Genomic DNA, 15,977 nt, shown 5'->3' with positions numbered 1-15,977 from the left:
TCTTGGGCTCCCTGAGTCCTGGGTCTTGCCCAAGCCTGAAATCTGTTGAATGCACAAGTCAGCAACTAAGTTACAATCTTCTTGTTCTTCTGCCACAAGGGGAAATAATGACAAACTGCTTTTTTATGCAAAGCTACTTACTTCCAGCAATTCTGTAATGCAGAAGGAAGGGACGGGGAGGAGGGGAAGAGGCCGGCAGGGAAGGCAACAGGTTGTGCCTGTCACTCAACTCTGCATATGGTTTGAATGTGTAGATGAGCTGCTGCCTCTGTTTTTCCAGTAGTTATAATCCTATTAAAACGTTGCTAATTTAATTGTTTAAAAAACTACCAATCCCTAATAAATGTAAGATGGTCTAGAAAGGAGTCCTTCCTGCAGACACACATGTTTAACATCGTGCAGCGATCAGCAGGATCAGCCTGGTCCCCTTATCGCTTTTCTGGTGCAGGTTTGAAGCAGATCTTGTTTATTGTTCTTTTCTGCAAACCTCTGTGAGATCTTTGAAGTGGTCGGGCTCCTTGAGCCATGAGGCACTGGGCTGCACCTGGCGCGAGGCAGACTGAGCAGCTCCAATGTTAAACAAACAGCGATCCCAGCTGAGGACAGTGTATGGATAATGGCAGCCAGGACAGGCATGATCCATCCAAAGCAAACTATATGTTGTCTTAAAAAAGCAATTTGGAGCTGCATTTGCTATTCAGACCAGCCTGATGTCTTTAAACAAAGACTCTATTCTTTAATACACCACCCTCCAACCCCCCGGTGTATATATAAAAGAATCCTTTATAGGATGCGTCCGGATGAGTATCCCTCCAACTCCCTGCTCCTTTTTCTGGACTCATTATGCTTTTTATTATTGCTGTCATGCTTTGCTATACCCCAGGCTTAAAACAGCACACGTTTGAGGCTCTTTTTTCCTTACAGTCAAATCAATACCACTTGCCAGGTAATCAGGCGACAAGCACATTGAAGTATTTAAGAACATAACACCATTTCCAAAATATACCACATGTATAAGAACTTGGTAATTTTTTTTTTTTTCTTTAATGAGGAACTTTCTGCTACTTCACAGTATTTCTTCTTTTTTTGCTTTAAGATTAAAGTTTCTTTCTTCTTTTCTTGCTGCATTAGCAAGTCAAAAATACAATAAATTTATTTAAACATAAATCTTCCCAAAAGTTCAATATTGCTAATCACATGATTTTTATTGAACTATCTCTTCTTCTTAATAGTAATTCACATAAAGATATGTTAGTTTAATAATTTATGTGAGTCTTTATTCAGTCCTGTCATTACTCAGTCAAAAAAATCAACCTCATGAATTTTGCCTGAACATCAACTTCAGGATTTCGCCTTTGGAAACTAAGCTTTCCTTCACGATAAATTATTTCTGCATTTTTCCAGCTTAGACTACTAGTCTTTGAGAGAGGTGGATGCTACAGCAAATGACTGTAGCACAGTCATTGTGGATCACACAGCCAAAGGAGAGGCTGAATAAGACAATGGACCAGAAACACAGGTCCATATAATTGCAGAATAAATTGAGCTTTTTTATAATACTCAGGTTATTCTAGGAGGGTGTTTTTAATAGGAATTAAAAAAACAAGTTTCCACCCGTGCCGTTCCAACTTTCAATATCCTGTATAATCATCCAAAACCAATGGTTTCATCAGTATCTTTGTAAAACACCATTTGGTCAGACATCTGCTAGGTTTTTGGCTATTCTTTTTTAGTTAAATTGCCTACATACTAGTGTTTTGAAATAAAATATGATCTATAATGTTATTCTTCTCTTCTCTCTTCTTTCATTGCTATTACTTGGGCACAGGAATATCTAAGATGGTAAACAAACAGGACAAAGACTTGCAAAGCCATCAAGGAAATATCATTCCTACCTCCAGCCTGGTCCTGTCCACATCCTTAGGCAATTTCACACGAACTCGGTTTGTTACAATAAGTGTTTCGTAAGGATAAATCTGTTAAAAAGACAAGAGCATATGAACTCCAGCCAAATCTGATTCTGATGTGTGGAAATGACAGTGTGGGGAACTTACTAATTCAAATGGTACATACTTGCATCCTGATTTGACAAATATTTCACTGGGACAAAAATTAACAAAATAAAATAAAAAAAGGAACACATGTAACCTTGCTAGGAAGTGCTGAATCTGATTGTTCTTCCAGTGTTGGAAAAGCCCTTCTTACCTTGTATTCTGCAAAAGAATGAGAACAGGTTCACAGTTTAGAATTTATAGGCTTCTTTTGGAGTCACCATAACGAACATCTAGGTACAGCAGCAATTTGTTATGCTATTACGTTTCTCTTACGGTTTTCAATATTTGTTGGATAATTGCATGCACAGTAAGCATTTGACCCCCATGCTCTGAATGCCTATAACACTGTCTATTACCGAAGCAATAGTCCTCGAAATCAAAGGCTTATTACAGAAAATCCATCTCCTGATGCCATTGGGTTACACATTGAGTATGTCTGGCAAAATTGGGAATTTCTTTTTACAGGAGGCTTTTGTGCAGAGTTAAGTCAGTCTGTCATCCAAAAGTCCTGCCCTTATTGTTCTTTACTGAAAATAGTTAAAATATATGGATTATTACAGGCGTGTCAGTTTGGGAACATACATAAAAATCATTGAGTTAATACAATATTCCAAGATGCTAACATCCTGCACTTGGGCTGACTGCAGTGGGAATAACAATAGTGAAGAAAAGATGATTTGGGGGTGTGGGGACAATGATTTCTGGATCTAAACTAGCACAAGAGTATTCTAGTTAGGTCAGTATATGACTATATATGATATGACTACCACAACGTCATCTATTCACATCGATGATTAAATGCAACCAGGATAGCCAGTATGTTTTCATAGACCTTTTTATGGTCTGAAATGAAATCAGAGATAAGTCTGCTTTTCAAAATCTGTACTTTAAACTATTCAAACATAGAGACAAAGATTTGTATCAACACAGATGCATGAAGTGGAGCATTAGAGTAAGATTTTTAAAATGAGATTAAGCGTCTTGGGAACAAAATCCTACTCTTCCTCATGAGGAGATGAATGTTCCTAAATTGCTCAGCTCTTTTGAAAATTCCAACCCAAGTTCCATATTAAGTTCACAGTCCACTTAAACTGAAATAAAAAAATGAATGCAAATAAATTCTGCTTTTTGAATTCTGTACATTTTAACCACACTGTAGCACAAACAAGAAGCACAATGGACTTTTTTATTAGATATATCTTGAAGGAGTGATTATCTTAAATTTCTTCCTCTCTTTGATACAATACCACCACCTGCTAAGCAAAGAGAACTAGAGGCTGTTGCCACATGTTGGGGATATTGGGATTGACTCAACATGGTTGCACCACTTCATGATGCAGGACTTCAGTCAGGCCTTTATGTTTGGTCAGATAAAAAGAAGATTCTCTGTGATAAACATGATACTGAGCTGGGTCTTTATCTAGTCATTATTACGTGAACTATGGGAAGATCTCAGAACAGTAACCCTTTATGGCAAGATGTTAATGAGCATCCTCAAAGGAAGAAAACACAAATTGGAGTGGAAATGATACTGCAATGTACCTTTCATCCCCCAGCTCGCCTCCTGGTCCGTTTCATATTGGCCCATATTTTCAGGCTGAAAGAGAAAGAAAGAAGCAATATAGCAGCAAAATACACCACAAAATCACTCTGCACATTGTTGAGAGAAAAAAAGAAAAACAGTTGGTACCACACAATCAAAATACAGATCCTTGCAAGAGAGAAAGAGAATAAAGTCTCATTCAAACTTGACCCAGTTGCTCAAGGCAGGAGTCCCGAGTGCTTGCAACACCCATCGATCTATGACTGCAGAGATGGAGCTCTGCCTGTAGGCAAGGATGGAGTGTCAAGTGAATGCCTGGGTCCTCGGAGGCACTGCAGGTGCAGTTTCCTGCCTACGCTGTGAACTCCCACAGACCAGCGAAAGCTGGAGCTTGGATGTCACTCAAAGAGGCAATTGCAGTGTCCTATCAACCCACCTCACCCCTAAGCCCTTGGGACGTTTTTGAGCTCTGATTCCTCGCAGCTTTCAATGAGGCAGAAAGGTGTCAGAAAGCCACCAGCCACCCCCATTTGAAGACCTGGCAGTAAGGTTAGATTGAAATTGCCACATGCCTCTCCCTGCAATGCAGACGTCTTACTGCCGTCATCACAAATCACTTATGCTGCACTGAAACTTGTCTCATTCCGCTTTCTGCTTCACACTGCTGATGCCACTAAGACCAGGGAACACTGTGCATATGTGCCATAGCTTTGTTTGACCCACTGTCTTTTTCCTTTGCTGGCAAATGCTGTGATGAAAAAACATTACAGGAGATCAGAAAAGCACTATTATATGATTTTTTTTCCCTGAGTCTCATTTCTGCCTGTTAGGGTATCAACGGTGTGCACAGCTATGCTCACAATAACCTGCAAGGCTCCTTATTGTTTGGTTCTGGTTTATTTTGTTATGCAGCACTGGGATGGCTGATTAAAAATAACAAACCACAAAAGCTGGTATGAACCTGCAATCCAAACAGAGGACATCCATTCTGAGAAGAATTTTGGCCTCACGGATTTGACCATAAGCAACCTTTTCAACTTTCCTACAATTTTTGGCTGAGGGTGGACCCTTTAGGTGGGGCAAATGCTGCCATCTGCTGTTTTCATATTACATTGCATGGCTTCAGCCTACAAGCGCGGCCAACTCCACTGCTGATGGAGTTTGCTTTGGCCTCATCTTTGTGAAGCCTTCTGACGGCTTTGGTGCCTCACCAGCGCACTGGCTGGGTGCAAGCTGGTCCCTTGCTCGCTTCAGGTTACTGGTAACAGTTATTCTCAAAAGTCAGAAAAAAGCTGTTGACTCACAGGTGGGGACAGGTTTATCTAGACCCTTTCAAATTCCTAAATCTCATTTGATCAAGTTGCAGTGCCGCTGGTTCCTTCAGAGAGGAATTCAAGCAGTCAGGTATTGAAGCAACACAGGCACAATTAGTCTTGTAATATTAACTCAAAGGGATGGACATTTCAGTAGCTACTGAAAAATTCATTTAGCTACTCTCTGACAGCTGCTTTCTTATAGCTCCTTCCAATGACCTGCAGTTTGACTCTTATCACTGGGGAAGTTTAATCCTGCTCATGTCTTTCCAGCTTTCACATCTTCCTTTGGAGAAAGGAGGGAATTTGAATGAGGTCCTGTCCATGTAATCTAGACACAAATCAATTTTCAAAATGTAAGTGTACATGCATCTATGTATTGCCAACTATTAACCATTATGGGTTTACACCTAAAAATATAAGCCATGAACTGAGAACCCGTAATGCTAGATGCCAGCAAGAAAGAGGGACCACAGTGTCAAAGATGCCTTTTTCCTAAAGACTTACAAAAATTATAAAAAAGGATTAGAAACAGAACGCCTAGTCTGATCTGATCATAATTTTGTTACGCATTTTGCTTTCTAGATTGCTGCCTGCCATTCTCTCTGTATTGCTCCCTCCCCGCCTTAAAATACAATGACTGGGTGTGTATATACATACATATACACACATGCATTCTGGAAAAAAAAAGAACAGATGGTTCAAGAAATGCAATGGATGTGGGCTGCTCCACCTTTACTCTAAGATCATTACTTGCCTAATTATAGGCCTAGCCCTCTCTATCATTAATTCAAGCTATACTGTGATCTATTAATATGTGCAGCCTGTACATTTTGGACCTTCGTTTGTTTTGGGAGGAGAATCAAGATTCCTAATGCTCATGATGCACACAATTAAAAGGAGAAGCCTCAGTCTGTCTTACTCTTGAAGACAGACAAACTGTAACCCACATAGGGTATGAATCTGTCAGACAGGGCTGGCAGCCAAAACACCTTTGAAGTGTTAGTACTGTGTAGATTTTCAACTAGTTACTAAGCTGCCTATTTATGATACACTATTGCCTGGAGAATGCATTTAAATGTATACCTACCTGATGTAAGCCATTCTTTCCATAGCCAGGTAGAGAAGCAGATTTAGAATATGGAAATCCTGTAAAAGACATAACATACAGCTATAATTTTTTGCAAATCCTTTACAGCCTACTAAAACACTGAATTCAAGAAAACATCCAGAAACAGCAATTACAAGATCAATATGTACATTCTATTAACGGGATGAAATATAACTGAGCAATGCTCATCTTTTCTCCATATTTAATGTACATGAATGTCTATAAATAACAGCATGCCAGATGCAATCACCTTACCAGGCATGACATGAAGAGAGTTGTGGGACTCATGTTACAGAAGCCTTATGCAGCTACGTGATGCAAAGCAGATTTGAGAGCTTGTGAAATCTCTGCCCTCCAACTTGGTGTTAAACCATGACTTGAAAATGGGATTAAAGGTACCATCATTTTAGAGTTACATCACTTCTGATCATGATATATGTGGTCTGGTTTTGGTTTTGTTTCTTAAAAAAGAAGGGTAGGTATCCTACCACTTAAAAAAACCCACAAAATTTTTTTTGCTTTCTTTAAAACTTCTACTGCTTCAAGTGGAAAAAAGCATAAATGAAGATATGGCAATGGATAAAGTAAATCAGTGAGAGTATAAACACTCAAGAGAAAGGAAGTTTTAAGATAGACAAAATTGGCAAAGTGGTATTACCATGAACAAACTGGATGTAATATGGTGATGAAACTGTGTGCGGGCACTATGAAACAACCGAGGAGCCTTACTTTTAATATTGAGAGTCTAATAAGAAAGTTTGGAAGTTCTTTTTGTCAGTGAAAGGACAAAAAGTGTTTCAGATTAGTTTTTGGTTAATAAAAATAATGCTGTATAGAAGTGACAAGCTGAATCAGTTTAAATTAAACAGAAGATGAACAAACACGTGTGTAATAAGCATTCTTGATTCCAGTACAGGAAACTTTGATAAATTGATGCAAAGAGTTACAGAAGTCAGTTAGCTCAAAGAACTGAATGTACAATGCTTCTTTCTGTGAAAAATGTTAGCAATCTGTGTCCAAAGGGGAATGCAGGAAGGGAATCCAGACCCCACTGGATTAATAAATACCCTAAGGAATGATTAGGAATAAGCATACAGAAAGAAAAAACAAAAGATGGATCAGCAAAGAGCTCACGATGTGCTGAGATAAAGTAAGAACTGCCAGAAGTCAAGCTGAGTTAAACACTGAAAATGATATTAAAACAAATAGCAAAAGGTTCTCCAGCTATCCAAATAAAAAGAGAACAAGGAAAGAATAAATGGGATCACTGGGAGTTACGCTATGTCAGTACACAGCAGAGGTGAAAGGTAACCTAGGTAGGGCTCCATCACTGAAGGAGTATTTCACCTCCGTTTTTAGGAACAAAAGGTAGAGTACTGAGCAAGGAGGGAAAGCTAACAGAATAAGGGTATGCCAATGAATCACAGTCATGATGGAAACATAATTCAAAGTGCTTAATGTACATAAACAGGGAGTGATAAGCTCACATTGAATTGCAAGTCCAATACCTCTTACCATTGGAGAACAGCAGCTATAGTTTTTATATTTAAGAGGGAAAAAAGAGAGTAAGGATCTACCAGTTTGCTTCCAACAGAAAACTTAAGGAAAGACTGAACAAAAACATAGAAGTAAACAGAAAATGAATTATATTCACATAGATTTTAATTGGTTTGACATAAATTAAAGACACAGTGCCAGACTTGCTTGGTAGCTTTCTTTGTTAAGAGAAATGACTTCTGCACAACATAAATTTTATTGGATCTCATCTAATGTGATATCATTACAGTGTTTGGTATTTGGCCGCACATGGAATTAAATGCAAATCTGGAGAAGGTGGAGTTTATCAGAGGAATTATAAAGTCGGTAAGGAAATAATGAAATGTAAGAAATGGGTAGTGAGAACTGAGCAGAGCTGATAGAGAAAAGTGTCAGCATGGACTGGTGTTGAGCTGAAATTGCCTCATGTTTTCACTAATAATCTGGACACCAAAAATAGTAATGGGCTAATAAACTTTGCTGACTACACAAAGTTACAAAGCACTGCCAATACAGAGGAGGATTGGGATATCATAAACATCTAATTGAACATTAGAGTAATAGAAAAGGGATAAAATTTAGTAATTCATGGGAAAAGTCATGCGCTTGGGGACTAATAAATACCCCAAACTTCTACTATTTACGCTGAGAGCTCATAATTTGGAAATGATGGGGAAGGAGACAGACCTAGATACACAGCTCAATCACAAGATGACTGTGAGTTGCTAATGTAAGTGTAAAAAAAAGCAAAAGTTGGAAATGTCTGTCCTGATACATATAAGATATAGAAATAATAGTATTTTCAGGCAGTGACAGGAGATCCTGGAGGAATCCTTTGTGCTGTTCTTGTTCATCAGGGTTCAAATGGGTTAAATTAACTGCACCAGACCAGTGGCCTATAGGATAACTGGGGCAATGAAAAGCTCATCGCAGGAAAGAAGGCTTTATAAACTTATTTAAGCTCATAAAATGAAGATGATCTATAAAAGCAAGGGATGTTTTAGAAACATAATCAACCACTATCTAAGGTGTGGTATAAACGACGAGCAGAACTTTTGTTTTCAGCCCCGCAGGGGGTTTCCACATCTGATACGGGGACGTAGTGATGAATACTGAATTAGATGGCTCACTTCGCTACTCCAGTTTGGAAACTAGAAACTTATCACTGCCTGTTATCTGAATGGTAGTGACACCAGAGGGCAAAGAGTATAATACCCGTGAGATAGAATGAATGTATCTGCAACAAAACTATCATCTCTGCTCCTGCCTGGAAGAAGATGCTGGTGTCAAACATCAGTGCGGAGTTCAATTTCTTGGCCTCTTGGCTACAGAGATGGGTGAGACAGTTTTGGTCTATCGCGTACTACTCAGTTACCAAGGAAAAATGCACTAAGGTAAAGACCGGTTTGAAAACAAACACAATTCACTTGCATGTAGCAGCCGGAGCTGCTCCCAGGCTGCCAGGGCTGAGCCACATCTGCGGGCACAAGCGACATCGTGTGGCCGGCTGGAAAAAATCCAAGAGGCGAATAAAGTTGAAACAGCCCAAAACAAGCTAGCAAGACCCACCGACTCCAGTGGGAACTGTATTTCACTTAGCTTCTGTTTCCCATGAACTTAGTTACAAAGCTAAACACGTTTGGGGTTTTTTTGTTTTTTTTTTTTTAATATCAAGGAAAAATACAACACTAAAAGCCAACAACCACATACTGCTCGTTATCACATCCAACCACAGTTGTACCATTACAGTAAACTTTCTGGAGTAACTGGCCAAGATAAGGCAATCTTTCTCTCTAATTAGGCACTAGCTGAACATCAGCTACTCTCTGCATGGATACGGCTCCTGCTTCTTCCAGTACGACATTCGCTCTAACCTGGATATTCTGAGGTTGCCTCTCAGGACATCAGGGGCACATGAACAGCAAGGGTTACACACCTCGCCAGATGTCTGCCTTCCTAAGTATGTGACACTTAAAATAATGAGTTGTGGTAAATGATTAACTATTAAACGTCTGCATATACAGAAACAAGACACATTTACACAGGTGGATGTAAGGAGATGCAAGCTCCACTCTAGATGCCTGCTAATTACACAAGCCTCATACTGATGTGCTTTGTTGTTAGATGCATTCTTCTGGGCATATAGCTAACGTAATGTGGCTAAATGTCTTCTAGAGCAGAATAACCCTTCTCTGGTTAGCTCAGAGGCTGGACAGATGAATGCAGGACTGTTTGCACAGTGTGTTTGGACACATTACCAGAGATTCGCAGTTTGATGCCTACTAACCCCTCCACTCTGCGTGTAACCACCTGGCATCAAACCTATACCCGAAAAGTTTATTTTCTCTGATACTCACTGACTATGCCACAGAGATGGGGCTGAACGTCAGAGTTCTCAACCCTAAGTGCAAGAGGCAGAGACATGGCCAATGGGGAATGTGGCAGACTACAAATATTCAGAACTAAATAGGGAAACACTGAGTAGAGAAGGAATTACTTAGGATGTCCATGGGTATTAAAACAGTCAGGTGGCTGCATAAAATCATAAAGAAAGAAAAAAAAAAAGAAGTGTAAATGTCAGGAAAAGAAAATTTCCTCAGTGTCATTTCTGTGTAGCTGCTAACTGGGTACCAGGGCCAACTTTCACGAGGGACAGAGAAACACTGACAAAAAGCAATGGAAAATGAACTACACAACCTATATGGCATTGGCACAGAGGTGATATTCACCCTGACAGAAGTGTGAGCCATCTTTTGCATTTTTAGTTTTAATAGCTCCACATTTCCAAGATAATAAAAAAACATAAAAGAAATGCTGGTATAGAAAAGTGACAGGTATAGCAATATTCTCATGAAAAAAATGGACACCATATGTTGTTCCTGTATAACACAGTTGGTGTGCTACATACTTTTCCCTACTTAAAAGTTGCACACAAGGGCTATTCTCTCAATACATATGTAGAAAAGCATCATATCAACTCCAGAAAGGTTCCACACATACCCGACATGCGCGTTACAATGAAAGGTTTAGGTGTTCATTTCTGGGCAATGACTTACAGATGTTAGGGGTGTGAGGTGGTCAGACTTGGTTTCCCCTGCACAGGGAATGCTACAATACACGTTGTGCACATGTATGCGATGTCTGGTGAGGACTAAGGAATCAAATCCCCTAAAGTTAGACCAGTGAGACTGATGATCCAAAACAACTTTTCTTCTTTATCTTGTTACAGCCTTGTGACAGACTTTGTAGCATCTGTTTTTCCTCTTTCGTGCATAACTAAGCCATAATTTCCCTAATATAAGTTGATGGAGCCAGCTATCACATTACCAAAATGCCCACAAGACTGACATCCTAGCCCTGCTGCTAGACATGCCTCGCATTGGATGCATTCTTTTGGAAAACTGCTTCCCCAACTTGTTTACCCCAGATGACCTGCTACTGCTATATGGTGTAAAGTGGAGGAATGCAGTACTCACGGGAGTAGCCAGCAGTTGTGCCCTCCTGCGCCCTTGGGAAGTTTTCTCTGTCGGTTCCGGCAGTAAGAGACAGGGACCGCGTGTCCGAATCCGGGGAATTAGTTCTGGTGTCCATATCCCCTTTCAGAATAAGCCAACTGGTCTTTAGCTGGAGAGAGTAAAAGCCTGTTACAAAATTCAGGATTTAACATCTGAATGCAGTTCTCCTACTTCACCTGTCTAGGAAGTCTTGTGAACCGATTGTATGTTTATGCTCATTGCAACTTGTACCATCCTTTATCAAATTATAAAAATTGACTACATCATGACTTAGACATCACAGCTACCAAAAAGCTTTTTAACTTTCAGGTGGGCTGAGGATAGTTTCTCTGTTAATTAAGCTGCCCACTGCGCCCCGCTTTAGAGGATGCACTATGTCATTTCCTTATAATTAATCTGCTGTTAACGTTTTTCTTGTATGTTAACATGCATCCTAAGTAAAAGTCCGCAGGCTGAGCTGAATCACCAATGCATATCTTGAGACTGAGTGAAAATCCATGAGATTATTGCTCTTAATCTCAAAATGCCTATTTCTTTCTTTACTGTAGAATGTAGATTCCAAACCCTCTGGGTGAGAGATTAAGCTTTTCTGTATCGTCTTGGGAAGACCTAAAAGTAGTAAGGATTTATACGAAAGAATAACTTTACATATGAACATGTTTTAAAAAACAGTTGCTTCAAGAAAGATCAATACACTACTCCCTTTTGTTCTTTCTGATCATTACCTTCTTACTGTCCTGATCCAAGCTTCCATCCTCCCCTTCTGATCTTCTTGCTGCTGGAAGATTAAGTTAATTTTAAAAATTAGAATAGATTACATTTTTTTTGTCTTCTGTTTTGACTGTGGTTATGTTCCAAATATTTTTAAGAGGGAAAAAAAAAACCAATTAAAAAAAAAAAACAGAGCTGGGCAGAAAATTTCATGTGTAAAGCTATGGTTTCACAGAATTACTTAAAATAATTTTGAAATTATTACAGTAATACTCATCCTTCAGGCATACAGTGAATTTAGGCAATCTATTCCTGATGGATTTTGAACCTATCTTTTTAGGAAGAAACTACTTCTGGGGAATGATTGGTGGGAAAAAACCTACATCATAACTTAGGGACAGATTTATATGGTCACTGCACACAGAGGCAAGTCATTTCGTGTTACCACGACCATGAAAGTACATATGGTTACATAGATGTTTTGTGGTCTACACACCTGGGCCTCCTACGTTCCCAAAAAGGATAGGCAATGATGGTAAAGAAGATAGGAACAAATTTGGTATTACCTCTTGATGAAATCTGTAAAAGAGGCTGTGTCAGACTCTAAAATTCACAATTCTGTGACCAGCCACTTTTCTGACTATATTGCCCTCTTAGTCTTTTACAAAAAAATATTGCTGATATTTTACCGTTCTTGTAACTTTCCAACTTGCTGAGAAGAAAAACTCAAAACTGAAAACCTAAAAGCTATTAATTAGATAATTCCCAACCATCAAATGTGTTTTTCCTTGTCTTTTATGTCCCAGAGTATTGGTCCAGACACTGAGCTACACCTCAGAATCTTATAGAAAGATTCTGTGCCAAATTTCACATAATTTCAAATAAATTCCCAAAATTTGAGTCCTGCTTGCCTTGGTATCCTACTTGTATCACGGTACGTTGTTTTAGGGAGAGTTTAATGGTACAAAACTGGAGTAATGCAATGATCTAGCATAATTTTAAGCCCATGAGAAGTCATCGTAACAAGGGGGTTGTCTGCAATGCCCGAGTAAAAGGGCAACACAAGAACCCCATGCAACGCAATGTAGCCAGAAAACATTTATTAGTAATAAAAATAGTATGATAATACAAAAGTTAAGGCTCAGATTAGACGCTCAGAGGCAGAGGTGAGGAAGAGATCAAGTTGCACCGTTAGAAGTGCTGCAACACTCCCAGCAACTTGGGAACAACTGTGCCCTCTCCGTTTCCCTGGCCAGTATGTTTGCAGAGGATCTGCCCTGCATCTAAACAACATGGGCAAAAGGCCACCACCATTAACCTCTCAGCGTTAATCTGTTTCATTTTCTGATGCCATTACACAGCTCACACCCAGACCTTAACTGGTTTTGTTGAGGAGGTGATACTTAAAAAATGACAAATTGCAGTAAGGAAAAAATCTATGGGTTAGAGGTGAAAATCTGTAACTGTAGATTTTTTTTTTCTCAATTTAATGTGGCAAAACAAAGCTGGGTCATAAAATAAAAACAGCATTATGAAAAAACTCAAAGCTTTCAGTTAGCTGATAGCATCCTGACCAGGGCATTTTCCCGAGATGGCAAGCTGCTTCTCTGAGAAAGAAATAGAGAGAAATATCCATATATGAAAGATGAAAAATAAAGTCCCTACGTGGCAAGAAGGACTTAAACCTGGTTCACTGATATTTTGGGAGCATACCCTAAATCACCAGGCAACGAGTTGTTCCAGGTTACATATACAGATCTTGCTCTCACTAAATCAGAAATCCATATAGAGAATCTGATGCATTTTTGGAAATTGTTTTTGTTTCAAGATGTTGATGTTTTCAAAGGAAAAATACAAGTTTAATCCAAAGCATTATTCAGAGATTTTAAGTGTTCCACAGGATCTTGAGAGCATCTGACTTCAAACTACTTAAACACCACGGTTTTATACAGAGATCCAGAGGAGTACAACCAAAACCAACAGGGGCCATGAAGGCCTGCCCCTCCCAAGTTCCTGAGAGTCCTTTATACAACACATCGTTGGCAGATAAATCCAAGTGGCCTGAATTTCATCAGCACCTGGGCATTAGCTTCACTGCTACAAGGGGTACTCAGTTCTGCTGTGAAGCCCAATGTGAACTGCATGTTTCACATGGATCACTGCTAATACTGCTGAAGAGCAAACCTCTTCAATTTTTTTAAAACTTTGAATGCTGTTCAAATATTTCTGAAACATGAACACATACAAAAGAACGACCACGCAGGCTCCCGCACTCTTCACCTTCCAACCCCAGCTCTCAGCCTGATCTCTCGTATGTCCCATTTTTCCACCTCCTTTTTTTCATTCTGAAGTTGAGTGTTTATAATAGAAACACAGAAGCTGTAGCTACAGCAAATCTGTTGCGCACTGCTGTAACTGAAACCTTTTAAAGCCAAATGTTTTGGAAGAGCTTCTTGCAGTTTTTGTTTTAAAGAACATTTTTGTGCTTGTTTGTTCAAACTTGGTCTCTTCAACGAAGGAATGTTCTCTGGCTCCTTTTCAGCATGTATCAGTTCAGTGTCCTGTTAGCTTGAGGAGCTGAATCATTAGTTACTCATGTGTTCATGTTTTAGCTGGGAGTTCTTCCAGAACAAAAGGTAAATTTTATTTATTTTTAAAATTTTTTTAATTGGAAGGAAAGTTCATTGATTTTTTTGTTTTTTGAGTTAATTATGCAGTAGAAAAACAACGAGCATGTATTTGCAACACAACCTTTAAGAACATCCATAATCTCTAAAAGAAAGTTTAAAACATATATCCTTGTTAACCTATAGAGATTGCTGACTCGATAATTTAATTCTCCGCTCACTCCAGTGACTATGAGGAACAACTTCATAGAGCAGTGCAAAATTGACATAATCCAGACTTCGACTGCATATCTGATGGATGGAAAATTGATATAAAAATGCCTGGCCTGGAACAAAAAAAGCTACTGCTTTGAATCCTCTTTGCAAACCAAAAATATCTATAAAAATAAATGACACAGACAGGATACAGGACATCGGAGCCGTATCATCAGCTTGTGTAAATCAGTGAAGCCACGCTGATTTACATCAGATGATTGTAACTTTGCATTTGCTCATGATCTTTCCAAACACCACCATAATATTCAATGTCTTCCTTTGTCAGTAGCTTTTTTGCTCAGCCTGAGTAGTTGCCTCAAATGATTTATATATCTAAAGACAAGAAGGAATTAGAGAGCTTGGGCAGACTATAAGGTTGGCAGATTACATTAAATCAAGCACTAAACCAAACAGATACTATCTTTTTGCCTTAGAGGTAACATCAGTTTCTCCAAGATTAGGACATTGTGAGCAGAAAATGTCTATCAAAGACCGATACTTAAAGTGCACTGAAACATCAGCAAGTCTGACTTTGTCCAAAACCATACCCAGAAAAACCACAGAGGTTATCTAAATCTGGATGATTTGAATGTGCAGTTACTTTAGCATGAAGCACCAGTTCCCGTGAATGTGGACAGGCTGACTCACTCATTTGGGAGTTGACAATTTTCGTTCTCCTATTACTGTATCAGATCGAAACTAGAACTTAATCCGAAACAGAAATAAATGTCGTTTTCCGTGAAAGACAGTATAAAAATTATAACTACATAAAAGCATCATTTTGTGGACTAAACGTTAATTGAGTATTTTAAAATCAGTTAAATCCCCCTATTACCACAAGAGAAAAATAGGTAAAATGTATTTCCCTTGTTCTGACCATGAAGTCGGTGATGTATCTGCAGTTCCCTAACCTTTGACCCACGGAAAGTTATCAGCTATCAGCTAAAGCCGAAGTATGTAAGAACAGACACATGGAGTTTTCTCACTCTTACCTACAACATGGGAAGTCACCTCTGCGTGGACAGTGCTGCAGAAGGTAATAGGGTGGGAAGAGGTGCTCCAACAGAGACACTGCTCACTCCAGGGACAGACTGGACCTTCCCTTGCCATGAAGAGTGGCATCTGTACCCCTAAAGGGTACAGATGGGCATCTCCCATCTGTACCTCCAAAGATACATGCTTTCATCCCCAAAGTGCCTTAGCTACTGCTCACAGTGTGATGAACATCTCTCATGTTTACTTTATTCTCTCATTCGTTCCCAAGCAGGGGAGCAATCATGATTAAAATACAATATTTGGTTTGGGACAGATT

The 15,977-nt window shown here is 39.2% G+C and overlaps 1 protein-coding gene across 7 annotated transcripts in view; it reads right to left on the bottom strand.

Moving 5' to 3' along the window:
* Positions 1 to 15,977, bottom strand: part of ABLIM2 (actin binding LIM protein family, member 2) — a 117,437-nt gene that overhangs the window by 12,791 nt on the left and 88,669 nt on the right. For 3 of the 7 annotated variants that reach the window (XM_009328825.1, XM_009328828.1, XM_009328830.1), the window contains 6 exons: positions 11,798 to 11,850; positions 11,034 to 11,181; positions 6,001 to 6,059; positions 3,597 to 3,651; positions 2,149 to 2,213; positions 1,896 to 1,976 (listed from right to left, as the gene is read on the bottom strand). In XM_009328825.1, coding sequence (XP_009327100.1) covers positions 1,896 to 1,976; positions 2,149 to 2,213; positions 3,597 to 3,651; positions 6,001 to 6,059; positions 11,034 to 11,181; positions 11,798 to 11,850 — 461 coding nt within the window. The remainder of the gene's footprint in view (positions 1 to 1,895; positions 1,977 to 2,148; positions 2,214 to 3,596; positions 3,652 to 6,000; positions 6,060 to 11,033; positions 11,182 to 11,797; positions 11,851 to 15,977) is intronic. The other 4 variants (XM_009328827.1, XM_009328829.1, XM_009328831.1 and 1 more) reach the window with 2 other exon arrangements.

The sequence above is a fragment of the Pygoscelis adeliae genome, unplaced genomic scaffold (genome assembly GCF_000699105.1).
Source record: "Pygoscelis adeliae isolate BGI_AS28 unplaced genomic scaffold, ASM69910v1 Scaffold66, whole genome shotgun sequence".
NCBI lineage: Eukaryota > Metazoa > Chordata > Aves > Sphenisciformes > Spheniscidae > Pygoscelis > Pygoscelis adeliae.
Note: the sequence above shows the minus strand (reverse complement) of the source record. Positions and strands in the feature narration are given on the sequence as shown.